The sequence below is a fragment of the Acanthochromis polyacanthus genome, chromosome 1 (genome assembly GCF_021347895.1).
Source record: "Acanthochromis polyacanthus isolate Apoly-LR-REF ecotype Palm Island chromosome 1, KAUST_Apoly_ChrSc, whole genome shotgun sequence".
Classification (NCBI taxonomy): domain Eukaryota; kingdom Metazoa; phylum Chordata; class Actinopteri; family Pomacentridae; genus Acanthochromis; species Acanthochromis polyacanthus.
Window position 1 is genome coordinate 55,229,582 of NC_067113.1, and position 14,269 is coordinate 55,243,850.

At 37.3% G+C, this 14,269-nt stretch overlaps 1 protein-coding gene across 7 annotated transcripts in view; it reads right to left on the minus strand.

Moving 5' to 3' along the window:
- Positions 1–14,269, minus strand: part of lrmp (lymphoid-restricted membrane protein) — a 51,870-nt gene that overhangs the window by 1,993 nt on the left and 35,608 nt on the right. For 5 of the 7 annotated variants that reach the window (XM_022217651.2, XM_051953435.1, XM_051953423.1 and 2 more), the window contains exons 24-37: positions 10,707–10,753; positions 10,516–10,589; positions 10,245–10,411; positions 9,524–9,608; positions 9,353–9,407; positions 9,228–9,255; positions 8,077–8,217; positions 7,075–7,209; positions 6,842–6,989; positions 5,476–5,516; positions 5,302–5,364; positions 3,754–3,812; positions 1,679–1,807; positions 171–325 (exon numbers count right to left, since the gene is read on the minus strand). In XM_022217651.2, coding sequence (XP_022073343.2) covers positions 171–325; positions 1,679–1,807; positions 3,754–3,812; positions 5,302–5,364; positions 5,476–5,516; positions 6,842–6,989; positions 7,075–7,209; positions 8,077–8,217; positions 9,228–9,255; positions 9,353–9,407; positions 9,524–9,608; positions 10,245–10,411; positions 10,516–10,589; positions 10,707–10,753 — 1,327 coding nt within the window. Of the gene's footprint in view, positions 1–170; positions 326–876; positions 904–1,678; positions 1,808–3,379; positions 3,479–3,753; positions 3,813–5,301; positions 5,365–5,475; positions 5,517–6,841; positions 6,990–7,074; positions 7,210–8,076; positions 8,218–9,227; positions 9,256–9,352; positions 9,408–9,523; positions 9,609–10,244; positions 10,412–10,515; positions 10,590–10,706; positions 10,754–14,269 lie in introns of all 7 variants that reach the window. The other 2 variants (XM_051953434.1, XM_051953437.1) reach the window with 2 other exon arrangements.

Sequence of the window (14,269 nt, forward strand, 5' to 3'; positions counted from 1 at the left end):
AAATGATAAACATCAAGCAATGCTATTTTAGGATGCAAGTGACCCAAGATATGCAACAGTGTTTAAAAACCAAGTTTCACTGCTGCCAGTTTGACATTTGTCTGCAATATTCACAAAATAGAACATAAAAACATATCCTAAAACCACAAATACCGGCAAAAGTAGCGTACCTGCTAGCACCACCACCATGGCCAACCAGAGCCACAGCCCCCTGCCTCCTCTGGCCACTGCTGCTGCCGCCGCTGCCCGAGAGCTGGTCAGACTGTGGGACAGAGACTGAGCCATTCCTGGGTCTGTGGACGTGGGGCTGGACGAAGGGCTCGGGCTAAAAGAACAAAAATATAAAGTTACTATAGGATAAACAGACAAAGGGACAGAGATGGACACTGAGAAAAATGAGAAATGTTAACAGAGAGTGAAGGTACCAAAAATGACGTGATGAAAATCAGCGGAGGACATCGTCACTTTAAAATATGTGCGTCATTTGTGGTAACTTATGCAATGAATGGCAGGCAAGAAATTAGCAGAAATTTAAAGTTGGCTCCAATTAAGGGCATTTTTTTAAACCACCCATTTCATACAAGGTGCAGAACCATTCACATCATCACCTTAATGAAAAAGCTGTAAGCAGCTGTTAATAGCAGTTGGCATGGAGGTGGATTTGAGCATCGACTTATTAGTCAAAGGCAGCTGACAATTTTGGCCTGAAACCCGTCAAGAGTAGGAGTGCTGCTTCAAATCACTTCACAGTCATTACGGCAGTCGGTGCAAAGTTGTGAGTGGCTTTTGATTGGCACTCCTGCTCGATAAATACAGGCCTTTTGCATGCGTTTATTGTTTGGCTGCACAGAGATAGAATCCTCCCTACACACTTACAGCATTACAAACAGCTCATCCTGACTCCTGAGTCATGTGGAGGGAGGAAAAGAGGAAGGATAGTTGAGGAAAAAACAAGAAACTTAGTCAAAAATGAAGAAAACTGCCCAAGAATTGTAAACAATTTGCACATTAAATCGTTAAAATGGTTAGTAAATGACAGAAGCCCGGTAAAGATGAAACTGAGTTAGATGCTTTTTTTCTTTTTGCACAAGCAAGTCAGAACTTGAGATTGATGCATGAAACAAAAACAAAAGTTTGTAGAATCACTGGTCACATTCACACACACATCGATCTCAAGCCGGATAACAGGTTAAGGAAAACTTCATTTTGGCCCTTTTTCAGTAAACAAAATACAGTCTGTTAACATGATTGAAAAGCCACTGAGCCCCTGGAGCGAAGAGGCTAGTCCAGCACAGACCCATGTAATGGAAGAGTTTCATCACTCAGGAGGTTCCACAGCTTCACTCGGTGTTGTTTTTAATAAATTTTGCTGTTTGCCACCCTGATCATGACTCAAAAACAGTAATTTTGTTATAATATACAGTAGGTGATCAAACAGTTGACATCAATTTCTGAAAAGGCAAAAATTCTGAGTCTGACTTATCTGTTGTTGGTGTCAAAATTTTACACACATTTTCAGTGTAATCTCTAAACTACAAATGAATGACTATTTAGTGCCACAGATGATGTGAGAAAGCAGTAGAGTTACAACTAATGGAACCCCTGGTGCAGCCAAGTGATCAACTCTTCGGACAGTGGCGCAACAGAAGTCTAGCGGTGGGTATTTGGTTGGACTAACGTCTTAAGGGGCAGAATGAGGGAGGTGAGTTTGCTGCCCAGCTCACTGAGACTGGACCTCCTCCTCTCTGCCTCTGACTCCTCCTTCTGCTCGTCCTCCGACTGGCAGTCTGTGTTGTTGCAGGCCGTCCTGTGGGCATGCATGGGTCAGGCATTCACAAACGCACAGTTCACATTCACGGACAGGCATCAGCAACATAACCACATTTTGTGCGCCCATGCACAGATGCACATACAGCATCATGCATATGCATTTAACATAAGCAGGCAGATGCAGACACCCCTGAAGTGGTCGCTGATTTACATTCACCTGCTGAACACAGTTTTTTTTAGATCATGTTTGAAATCCTGTTTATTTTTTGCAATATAACAATGCACTCCCAGCAACGCAAACTACACGCTCCAATATTATAGCACGAAGCCACAAAGCAACTTTCACAACCTTTCAGATATTAGAGAATTAACCCTCTGAACCACTTTTTTTGCTCCTGTCACATTTTTACTTGCTGTGGGCTCATTTTTCACTGCAATAGTCCCACACCTCGATGGAAATTGAACAACCATGACTAGAAGCAGAAAGAACTCAAAATGTCTTTTGTACACTATGATAGTTAAAAGTACCACAAATCATAGAAAAAGAAACATTCAATTTCTTTGATTATTTAGTTTACAGAAACATTTCTTTTATGTGCCCACAGGTGTTACCAATGCTGAAATAAAAGATGTTGGCGCAACATACAACAGATACTTGAATTAAGAATTTCATTTTTATATATACACAATCTAGTTATTGTAAAAATGTTTATTTTTGGTGAAATTTTAAATGAAACAAGTAGAATTAAGTGATTTTGTAAGTATCCCCTTTTTTAAGGTGAGCAACACAATGGCACGTCATAGATGATGTAGTTCAAGGATTACTGGAAAGTTGAACATCTGACGGTTTTTTCTGGCTTTAAAGATTCTAGCTCTGATAAAAAGCATAATTTTGGCAATTATTTTTAAAAAGAGAACATGTTTTTAAAACATGCTTTGGGGTTCAGAGGGTTAAAAGTGCTTCATTTTTCAGCACATAAGCTATCATTTTGGCTCACCAAACTTTTGCTGTCCAAACATGAAAACACACAGTGCCATTGAATTAAAAAAAGTCCACAGCACCCACTACTTTACATTTTTTCCAAAGACACAGCAAAAATGTGTTTGATTTAAAAAAAAAAAAAAAAAGGAAACATCTAACAAACACTTTTCCATGCAAAGGTAGATGGACCAGATGCATGAAAGATGGCGGCCATGTATTTAGGTGTCGTCATCGCTGATTTTTCCTCTTTTTATATCAACTAATGTCACCCTTTGGTTTGCATGTCTCCACAAATATCTGCACATCCTGTCAGTGCTTCTTTACAGTACACTCTACTAAGTGGGGATTACCTGACACTAACTGGAATGAAATTTTTAAAAAAAATGGGACATGCATTTCTTCCAAGAAGGTGCATATCTGCAGGAATCTTCAATTTGATACTATAAAATGTACAAGTTTGTTGCAACTTTAACAGATTCCTATATTCTCCAGTGACCATTAGATGCACTGTGTGACAGACAGTGATGATATTACACCTGAAAGCAGCCATCTTTATGCATCAGAGTCCACTGTGCAGGACTTGTGTGACGCAGCCAGCATGGTTTCCGTCTCCTTGGCATGTCTTACCCCTTCATCATCAGAGAGGGCTCTTCAGTGTCAACCCATGCCGCAGAGCTAACAAAGCGTTTTAGTGGGGGACGCGCTGTGCTCTTCCCTGCCACATTCCTGCAAACCACCATTATCACATAGGGCATAACAACAACAAGAAGAACCCTCAAGTCTTTGTACAACAAGCCTGGACAGCTTGAATAAAACAACCCACATGTTGGAAGCAACGGTGCATTTCAAATGCAGAGTCACTGAAACAGCCTTTAATTAAACTATAACACCCTTTACATGTGGACTAAATACTGTTGGTATCTAATAATCTTAAAATTAGTACATGTAAAACACAAATATGTGTGTATATATACATATATATACACACATAAAATACCTACCACGGGGATCGCCTGGTCAGCCTCTCTGTTTCAGCCTCTGAGCCGTCTTGTGTTTTAGACTGTGTTGGGGAAAAAAACAAATAATTTGAGTAATAATGATGTCAGCAAAAATGCATGTTTGCACAACTTAAAGCACAAACCACGTTTTATACAAATTATCGCTCAACTCTGACTAGAATCTTGTTTACTTGTTTTGATGCATAATTCTACAAACCTTGATCATCCTTGACCTTGTTTATGAGCAATTTATTCACTGAAGGCTCTTTTTTTTCACTGTAATATGAAATCCTACCTACAACAACCATGACTAGAAGTAGAGAGAAATGTATTTTGTGCAGTATTACACACTTACAATGCCATAATGAGTAAGAAATGAATTTCTTTGATTATTTATTTTACCTTAAATCACAACACAACTTTTCTCAACTGCCAACAAGTTTTACCAACACTGACAAAAATGGTAGCTCAACAAACTACAAATCATTTCCCTTCCATGTCTTCTCTCTGCTCTGTGTAAACACTGCCTGCAGTTCAGATGAAAAATCCCTAAATCTTTGTCAAGTGACTGTTTCTTGAAGCCAAGTCTCTAATTTCTTCCCATTTTTTTGTTCATTACAGAATCTGTTGAGAGCAAATCACTTATTCTTGGCAAATTATAACCACAACATATAGAACAAAGTGATTTTCATGAATTTTCAGGAGTTTAAGCTTAGATTTGGTTAAGTTTTCTCGAGTAACAGCACATCACTGATTAGTAGTTGAAGAACTATTAAGTTGAAAAGCCCGAGTTTTTAAAGTTTCTCATATATGAATTGTGTCATTTTGGCATAATTCTAAAAAGACAACATGTCTTTCCAACCTACCAGCAGATTTGTGGCTCAGGGGGTTGAATCTGTCCTGTTTTCTACATATTGAGACTCACTGTGGTTTGACATTTAACATTTAGTTTAACCACAATCTGACAGATTTCATGGTTTCACACTGCTTTGATGGTGTACACAGTTTAGTAAAAACAAAAAAGCAGTGAAGAATAAAAGTGAACAGAAAGCGACAGGGGATGTCTTGTAATTAATCATTTTTTAACTGAAAGTTTCAAGTCATATTTTTAAAATTTGACAGAAATCTACACTTTTTGCAAAGATAAAGTAACCAAGAGGAGTGTAAACTGTTTTGCAACATCATAATAACGTAAAGTAATTGAAAATAGTGTCACCTTTTAGTAATCACATTGTTCTACGTTGCCAGATGGTGATGCTACTTCCTCTTATGAACTATTGTAAAACAAATACGATAGAAACACTACTGAAAATACCCCAAAGTAGAAACTAAATACAACAAAAATTAATACATCTGTGATCACTGACACACAAGTTAGATACTGAATACACTTGTGATTTCCAAATAGACAAAAATAAAAAATAAAAATAGTAATCAGGACGTATAAAACGATCCACAGTACCACTAATCAGAGCTGTGGTTGTTGTCCTTTAAAATGACAACTTAATGCTACAATGTGACGTGACCGATGAGTTTAAAGTTGGTTCCCACCATGTCAAAGTGCATGTTGCCTCCACGAGGAATTGCTGCTATGCTGACCCGCCGGGATGTTGACTGTGAGGGCGTCCATGGAGGAAACAAACACATACATATTTACATTATTAACACATATATTCAAAATAAATCTTGCATAATAGAGAGTGATGTAATAATAATACAACCCACCTTGTAGTACTGTGATGACTGTTTCTTACCACGGAAATCATCTGGAACGAGGAAAGCATTAGTCATTTTGTGTTTACAATATTAATCACATTTTACTCACAGACTTTGTATATACAGCAAACACATGCATGCAGTTCCATAACATGGGATAATAATGAATACTGAGTCTGTATTTTATTTGTTCACAGTGTAATCTGTGATCACAGCTACAGAAACCTAAGCAGTTAATGACTTTACCCACTTAACTCCAAACAATTTCTCAGCATTTATTTGTTCCTTTTTTGTCACTGTGGGCTCATGTTTCACTGCAGCATAGAGTCCTGCACCTCTCTGGAAACAGCACAACCATAACTAGAAGCAGAGAGAACTCAGAAATGGCTTTTGTGCAGTTTGACACATTTATAAGACATTTTTAAGAAAAACTAAGTTAAACTTTTTCATTATTTGTTCCACAAAAATGTTAAAAAAAATTTAAAAAAATGGAATCAGTATGTGTTATATTCTTTCAAGTGCCCACAGATGTTAGCAAGAGAGAGTAGAAAAAATTATGACTGCATGTTATAGATATGCACTACTTTTTTTATATATTCTTTTATGTTCATATTTGTATCTGCTCTGTACAAACATTGCCTGCAGCTGAAAAGTTCCTGAATTTTTGTCACGACTGTCACAGCTGAGTCACTAATAGCTTCATAGTTCCAGCAAAAAGTGCAGAATCTTGTTTTCTACAGAATCTAGTTGGTGCAAATTGTTTATTTTGGGTGATTTTAAAATGAAACGTGTAGAATAAAACATGTAGAATATTTTGCTGAAATATCACAATTTTAGGCTTTAGATTTGGTTGCATGATTTGTTCAAGGATGATTTACCTTTGATAGTTTCAAGCTCTATAAAATGGTGTAATTCTGGTGATTTTTCGAAGGATAACAGCCTTTTAAACCTGTCGGTGGGCTTTGAGGTTCATAAGGTTAATAAATTATGCATTTCAAGGTCCAGTAAGTATTTGGTATTCAATATATCAACCGTCAAATGAATAATACTGAATATAGGTGCAAAATGAATAATTGAATTTAAAATTTTTTTTTTTATCTCTCTTATTAATCCCACGAGGGGAAATTCTGATTTTCGCATATGCCCCCATCTGGGGGGTTAGAGCGCAGGGTCAGCCGTGGTACAGCGCCCCTGGAGCAATTAGGGGTTAGATGTCTTGCTCAGGGACACCTCGACATGAGCACGACGGACCGGGGGATCGAACCACAACCCTCTGGTTGCGAGACGGCCACTCTACCCACCGAGCTATGCCGCCCCAATAGCCTTATAACACGAAATGGTGCATCTGGACAGATGTTGAGTGTCTGTGACTAACCTCTTTCTGTTTGAGATCCAAATGACCTCTCGTTCTGCATCAGTGTCTCTCTCAGCTCCAGAAGCTCGGCGTGTTCTTTGGTGTACATCCTCCTCAGGTTCTCCACATGTTGGATCATCACCTCCACCGCTTTCCCGATTCGACTCTCCTGTGATTCCCAAACACAACATTACAGTTCGCTCTGTTGTTCTCACAGCTAGAGATAAAATAGTTTTGGTCAGTCCTCAGCTGACCTGGTGAATAGCTCCCAGCATCTCAGAGCGACTGGACACTCTGGTCATGGACTGGATGAGAATATCCAGGTTCTTCTGGAGCCTCTGGATGATCTCCATGGATTGGTTGTCGTCCTCACACAGAGGAATCAGAGCCTGAGAGGAAAAAGGAACCAAAGAGAGAAGAAAGCTCTTATTTCTACAGTTATTGTGAACATTTTCTATCTCTCTTCATCAAAGGGAAGCTGCAGAAAAAAATACATGGTGCAGGATTTTTCCTCTACTCATTCTATTACATTATTATGTTTACAAAAATGCAGCTCATTTATTGAGGTCAGCAAGTAATTACACAATTTATTGCAAAACTCTTGCCATTTCAAGCAGCATGTCTGTGTTACAACATACTGTGCAACAAATATTTACTACATTTACTGTGGTTTCATAGCCACACATCTTTTGAACCTTTCCTTTGTCTGTAAATGTCTTGCATAATTGTTGGCTGAAACAGCACAAATCTGTGTATTTTACTACTTCCATTTTTAATTTGTTTCTATATCGTCTCATATGTGTTCTGTGTAAACACTGCCTGCAGTTCAGTCCAGTTAAAGGCGAAATTCCTGATTTTTTTTTATTAGTCACATGGCTGTTGGTCACATCTGTGAGTCAGTCATGATTTTTTGGCTGCGAGGAGCGCAGAATTTTTAGATTTTTACAGGACTGGGTTAAGGCAAATGGTTTATTTTTGGTGAGTTACTAATGGCTTCCCAGTTTTGCAGAGGAGCACAAAATGTTTTGCTTGTTTGACAGAATTGTCTTAGGAAAAAGATGATAAAATGCCAGGATTTTAAGCTTAGATTTGTTCAGTTTTCCTGAAGAAACTGAAAGTCATACATGAACAGAGGTATGAGGATTATTGCAAAGCTGAAAATCTGATGATTCATCCTGTTTTTATCGTTTGATAAATGGTGTATTTTTTGCAATTATAAAAGAATATTTTATTCAAGCTCGTGAAGCTGAACAGACCTGCAGTAATCCCTGACAGCTGGACACTTCTCTGCGAACGTTCTCCTCAGCTAGGTCTCGTGATCTTTCCTCCAGTCGGAGCCTCTTTTCCAGAGTGAACATGTCGCACTTGAACCCCAGAGCCAGACGCTGGAACTCCGCCTGCAAAAGAGATATGCTTTATTTTAGTGTTCATGATGTTTTGTCAATCATAGCTAGACAAAAGCATTATTAGTATATAGTACCAGCTGCAGACACGATAAAGATTTCCTTGTTTGATGTCCATAAGTTTTCTCTTATTAAAAGAGAGCTTACTGTGCTGGTTGAAAAGGCAGTTAAATAAAGTCATGCAGTTCTATGGAAACAGCACATCTAGGGCTTGAAGTAGAGAGAACTCAGACATACCTTTTGCCAGTCTAATAAAGTTATAATGAAATAAATCAAAAAAAGAAAAACACAGATGAATTTCTTCAATGATTTACTTTGCAAAAATTGGAAAAACCTATAACTGACATGTACGAAATAGTGTCAAGTGTCCACAGGTGCTACTGACAGTGGAAAAAACACAAGCTGCATTTATGTTACTAAATACATTTTTAATTTGTTTCCATGCTTGTCTCCTTGTAAACACAGCCTGCAGTTCAGACAGAAAACTCCTGAATATTTTTCAGGTGATTGTTAGTCACAGCTGATTTCCTAATGGTTCTACAGCAGCACGATTGGCACAGATTTTTTTTTCTGTTACACAGAATCTGGCTCATGTAAATGGCTTATTTAGAGGAATTGTAGAATTTTGCGATTTCGATAAAATGTCACGGAGGTATGCTTATATTTGGATCTCTTTGCTAATGGAAGATCACATGGTGGATGACTAGTTTGTGGTTTTCTGGCTATGACAAATGGTCTAATTTTAGTGATTTGGAAAACGTGGCTTGTTTATTAAACCCCCTGGTAGGTTTTGTGGTTCAAAGGGTTAACCTAGAAATCCATTAATTTCGAATGATCTTTGAAAAGCCCGACTTCCTGGTGCATTATGCACTGTGTGTGTCCAGTATAACTGATTTCAAGTGCGTGAAATTCTCAACATTCTGCAGTTTTTAATACAAAGCAATATAAAGACTTGTCTAAACACATCATCGCTTTACAGAACACATATCTGGTGCTGTACATACCTCAATTTCCTTGTCACTGGGTGAAAGGCTGCAGACAAGACAAGAGACAATCAGAAGTAAGCAAGTAACAAATTATTATTAATTATGGGTGTAAGTTGTGTTGCGATGATCAGTTGCTGCTGTACCTGTTTCTATCCTCCTTTAAGTTGTCGCCATTGTCAGAGATGACCGACATCTCAGCTGGAGGGAAAGCAGGTAAATCATACAGAGAAGAGAGTTTTACAGTAAATATACAACCATTTCATCCTGTTATATTTGCTTATACTGAGTGCACAATGAACATATATTGCACATACATTCCTTCTCACTGGCCTTGCTGGTTTCACTTTGGTCCTCCTGAACCTTGTGCTCCTCGATGGCCTCCATGCTGCGCGACAACTCCTGCAAAGTCCGCACAAATATTACAGTCTCTTCCTCCTCCTGCTCTACATTTAAATCTGCTCCATCCATTCTCACATTCCCCTTAACATCCTATTATTCACTCCTTCACTGCTCTTCACTGTCCAGTCTTTACATAATGAAGGGGAATCGAATAATGAAGATTTAAAGCAGCAGGCAGTTTAGTCTCGCCTCTTGATTGCAAATGATCTGATCCTGAGTGGAGCTAAAATCAACTATGCACTCTTGTTTCCTCCCTCGCTCTCTTTTCCTTCGCTTACATGGTCACACACTCACATAGCTGGAAAGACAACATTTCTCTTCAGGTTACGAGACACCATTGGCACAGTGTCATCACTGACAAAGAAACGTAATCTTGCTGGCAGCATCTCCATTTAATCCTGCCGTTTCATCACACCTACTCAGATTCTTTATCATATCCAGGATAAACCAAAGTGTAAAAAAACAGCAAAAACATATGATAATATACCTACAAACACACCCTGAATTAAAACTTAAATTTGCAATAAATGTTGGTTTTGAAAGCAGTAAAAAAGCAAAAATCAACTACTGACTTGAACAATAATGAGGCATATTTATGGTGAATTAACCACAAGGAAGTAGCACTACAGATCTTACCAGTTCCCTCTTATTTTTGACACGAAGGAGGGACTCCTTTTTGGCTTCGCTAACCTCCGAATGTTTGGGGTCGGAGGTCACGCCGCCCACGTTGCCTCCCAATTGGTTGGCCTGCACGAATCCTGAGCTGCTGTCTGAGAGGGTGGTCGGCCCACTGCTGGTGAGCCCTGAAATGGAGAGTTGGTGAGTGGGTGGGTAAAGTTGCACATGGATGTAAAAAGGCATAAACAAACAGCCGTGGCACACAGATTTTAAGAGCTTTTCATTTTACCGGCCATGCTGACTGCAGCTGCACCGTCCTGCACGCTTTCCTCCTCTTCCACCAGCACAGGCAGCAGACTCGTGCTGGAAAATACATATTTTTTACTTTACGCAAATACGACAGCACGCACAGAAAGCAAACCTTTAACTCTCTACCATTAGTAGATTTTACGCCCGTTTTATGAGATGCTGCACACTCACCTGTCCTCAGCTGCTGATCTGTCTGCCGAATGGTCCTGGCTTAAGCTCTGAGATGGACAAAAGTAAACAGAGGGGGTTAAAGAAGAACATAGGAGGCCTTTTCCTGCATCACAGGACACCATTAGAAGAAGCACGTATGTCTGTATGCATGTAGCGTACCTGTCCCATGGCAGTGAAATGAAATCTAAGCTCTACAGAGTGTGCAAGAGGAAGATTGGGATGATTCCTTATATAATATGGAGCCACATGGAGAGCTCTGCAGCTCTACAAGTGTGTGTGTTGCTGAGAAGTGTGTGCTCAGTTAACACTGGCACAGTGCTAAGTAGTGGAGGCGGACTGCGTGCACACTCAGCCATGTGAACACACACACACAATGGAGCAAGGTGAGAGCACAGAGCAGTGCAACGGGATATTGTGTAATGAGTGCACATATCTGTTTTGACACGACTCAAAATAGTCGTGCTTTTTAAAAAAAAAAGAGACTTCAATGCCATTTTTCATCCAAAGCAGAAGTGGTAGCTGCTAAGCTGACTCTATAAACGCTTAAAAGATTTTATTAACCGCTTTTTATTTGTATCTGACACATTATGTTTATTGATCTGATTCAACAAGCCGCTCAAAAAATATTGTTAATTTCTACTACAGACTTTTGTTGTTGCTAAATCATAAAGCAGCAAACAACAATTTTGATTTTAATTCCTGCAGAATCACTAAAGAAAAATAATCACCACCTGAAACTGAATAAATAATAAAAATGTAAGATATAATTAGTCATGACAAGCATTTATCATTTTGTTTTGAAAAATACCGGTGTCAGATAGAAAATTGACCCACATGGAAAAGTGACCCACTCCCAATTATTCTGTAAAAAAAAAATATTTAAACACATGAAAATTAAAATAATATTATTGTGTTTTACAAATACATGATATTTTTCAATACTGCAATAATAATTATATACAATAATAATAATAATAATGGCTATGTATTTATATAGCGCTTTTCAAGACACCCAAAGCGCTTTACAATGAATCCATTATTCATTCACTCACACATTCTCACTCTGCTGGTAAGCTACATTTGTAGCCACAGCTGCCCTGGGGCAGAATGACGGAAACATGGCTGCCAATCTGACCACCACCAACATTCACACACCGGTGTGAGAGCACCAGTGTGTCTTGCCCAAGGACACAACATACATGACACATGACTAGGCGGGAGCGGGAATCGAACCACCAACCTGCTCTACCACCTGAGCCACAGCTGCCCATAATAATATATAAGATTATAGGAAAACTCATGAGGGCCAATACTTTATAGCATATAAGAGAGACTGGATGAAAGCTTTACAACACATTATTGAAAATAATAAATAACTAGCATAATACATAGTGGGGTCAATATTCTATAGCATGGAAAGGTGACCTGGGTTACAAAACATCACATATAACTAGCATAATACATAGTGGAGTCAAAATGCTATAGCATGGAAAAGTGACCTAGGTTACAAAACATCACACATAACTAGCATAATACATAGTACGTAATACGCAAATTATAGGCTATGATGGTGAAAAGATGTTTTTTCTAATAAGTATTGCAGAACATTTTTATTAGCAAAATTTAAAATTTCATATAGGGGGTCACAATTCTATGGGGCGGGTCAGTTTTCTATACTAGAAAAGTGACCCGCGGGTCAGAATTCTGCAGCCATGGCCATAAGTTTGGACACAAGTACCATGACACTTGTGAATCTTAGAAAATACCACAAAATTGTCACTTACAATATAAATACCAGTCATAGCCATCAACCGAAATGAAATACAGATATTTCCAGTGCATAAATTTGATGTTTGACAGCAAATGGTATATGAAAAACTTTCGTCAGTCAATGACAAAATTTGTGCAACAATTTGCAGTTAATATTCCAATGTCAATATTTGCTGTCAAACATCAAATTTATGCACTGGAAATATCTGTATTTCATTTTGGTTGATGGCTATGACTGGTAAGTGACAATTTTGTGGTATTTTCTAAGATTCACAAGCGTCATGGTACTTGTGTTCAAACTTATGGCCATGGCTGTATACAGAAAAGTGACCCGGGGGTCAAATTTCCATGGGGTCAGATTTCTATAGGACACCGGCAATAAACCGCATGAGAACTATATGTGTCAGTAAGTTTTTTTAAACATGAGAGTGTAAAATACATGATCCACATTAGCTTCACTGGACTGAACATGAGTTTGCACTGTCAAAAATTTTCTATTGTGAAGCACATTTAACACAACTTACAACAGAACGATATTTCAGGATAAATATTGTACAAATATTAACAGATCAATAACGTGGGACAATATCAGCAACTACAAATATCAATAGTGAAATAATTCAGAATCAACACTAAAAAAATCTATAGGGCAAAAATACAAGACAAAATTATTTGCAAAAATACAAATATTAATAGGTCAATATTTTGGAGAAGAGTACTGTAAAAGTAAAAATTGTGCAATATTTAAGGATGAATGTTGTAAAAATATTAATGCTGCAACTTTCAGGAAAAATACTTTAAAATGCTAATAGCCAATTTGGAATAAATATTGCAGAAATAATAGTGCAATCATTTTGGGTAAATGCAGCAAATAATATCACGATATTTGGGGATAAATATAGCATAAATATAGTAAAAATACAAGTAACATGTACTAATTTTGGAAAAATACTGCAAAAATATTAAAGCATTAACTTGGGATGAATATAGTGAAAATATTAACGAGGTGATAACTTAGGGTAAATACTGAAATAATATAAATATTTACAGAGCAATATTTTGGGATTAAATACTAGAGAAATCAAAACCACACACTAATTCAGGATGAATATTTTAAAAATATTAATGGTGCAACTTTCAGGAAATAAAAAATTGTCTATAGAGCAAGATCAAGGGATAGAAATTGTAAAATATGTTATTAGTGCAATACTTTTGGGTAAGTATTACACATCTTCAATTAATAATAGTGCTATAGTTTGGGATAAACAGCAAAAAATATAGGAAATCTATTAATTGCGCAATGATTTTCAAAGACTACAGTAAAAATATAACCAGTATACTACTTTGGGATAAATAATGTGACCATATTGACGAGGCAAAAATTCGGGATAAATATTGCAAAAAGTACAAATATTGATAGGGCAATATTTTGGAATTTTGTAAAAAAAAAAAAAATTAATAGTGCAACTTTCAGGAATATATTTAAAATAGTGACATAAATATTGCAAGCAATATCAGTAGTGCAATAATTTTGGGAAAATAATGCAAACATACAAATATTAATAGTGCAACATTTTAGCATAAATATTGTCAAAATATTTTAAAAATACAAATATTAACAGTTTACTGATTTTGGAAACATACTGTAAAAATAATAGTGTCCTAATTTGGGATAAATGTAGTGAAAATATTAACTGAATGATAATTTGGGATAAATATTGCAAAAAAATTCCAAATATTTATAGTTTGATAATTTGAGGCAAAACAACAAAAATGTTAATAATGTACTATTT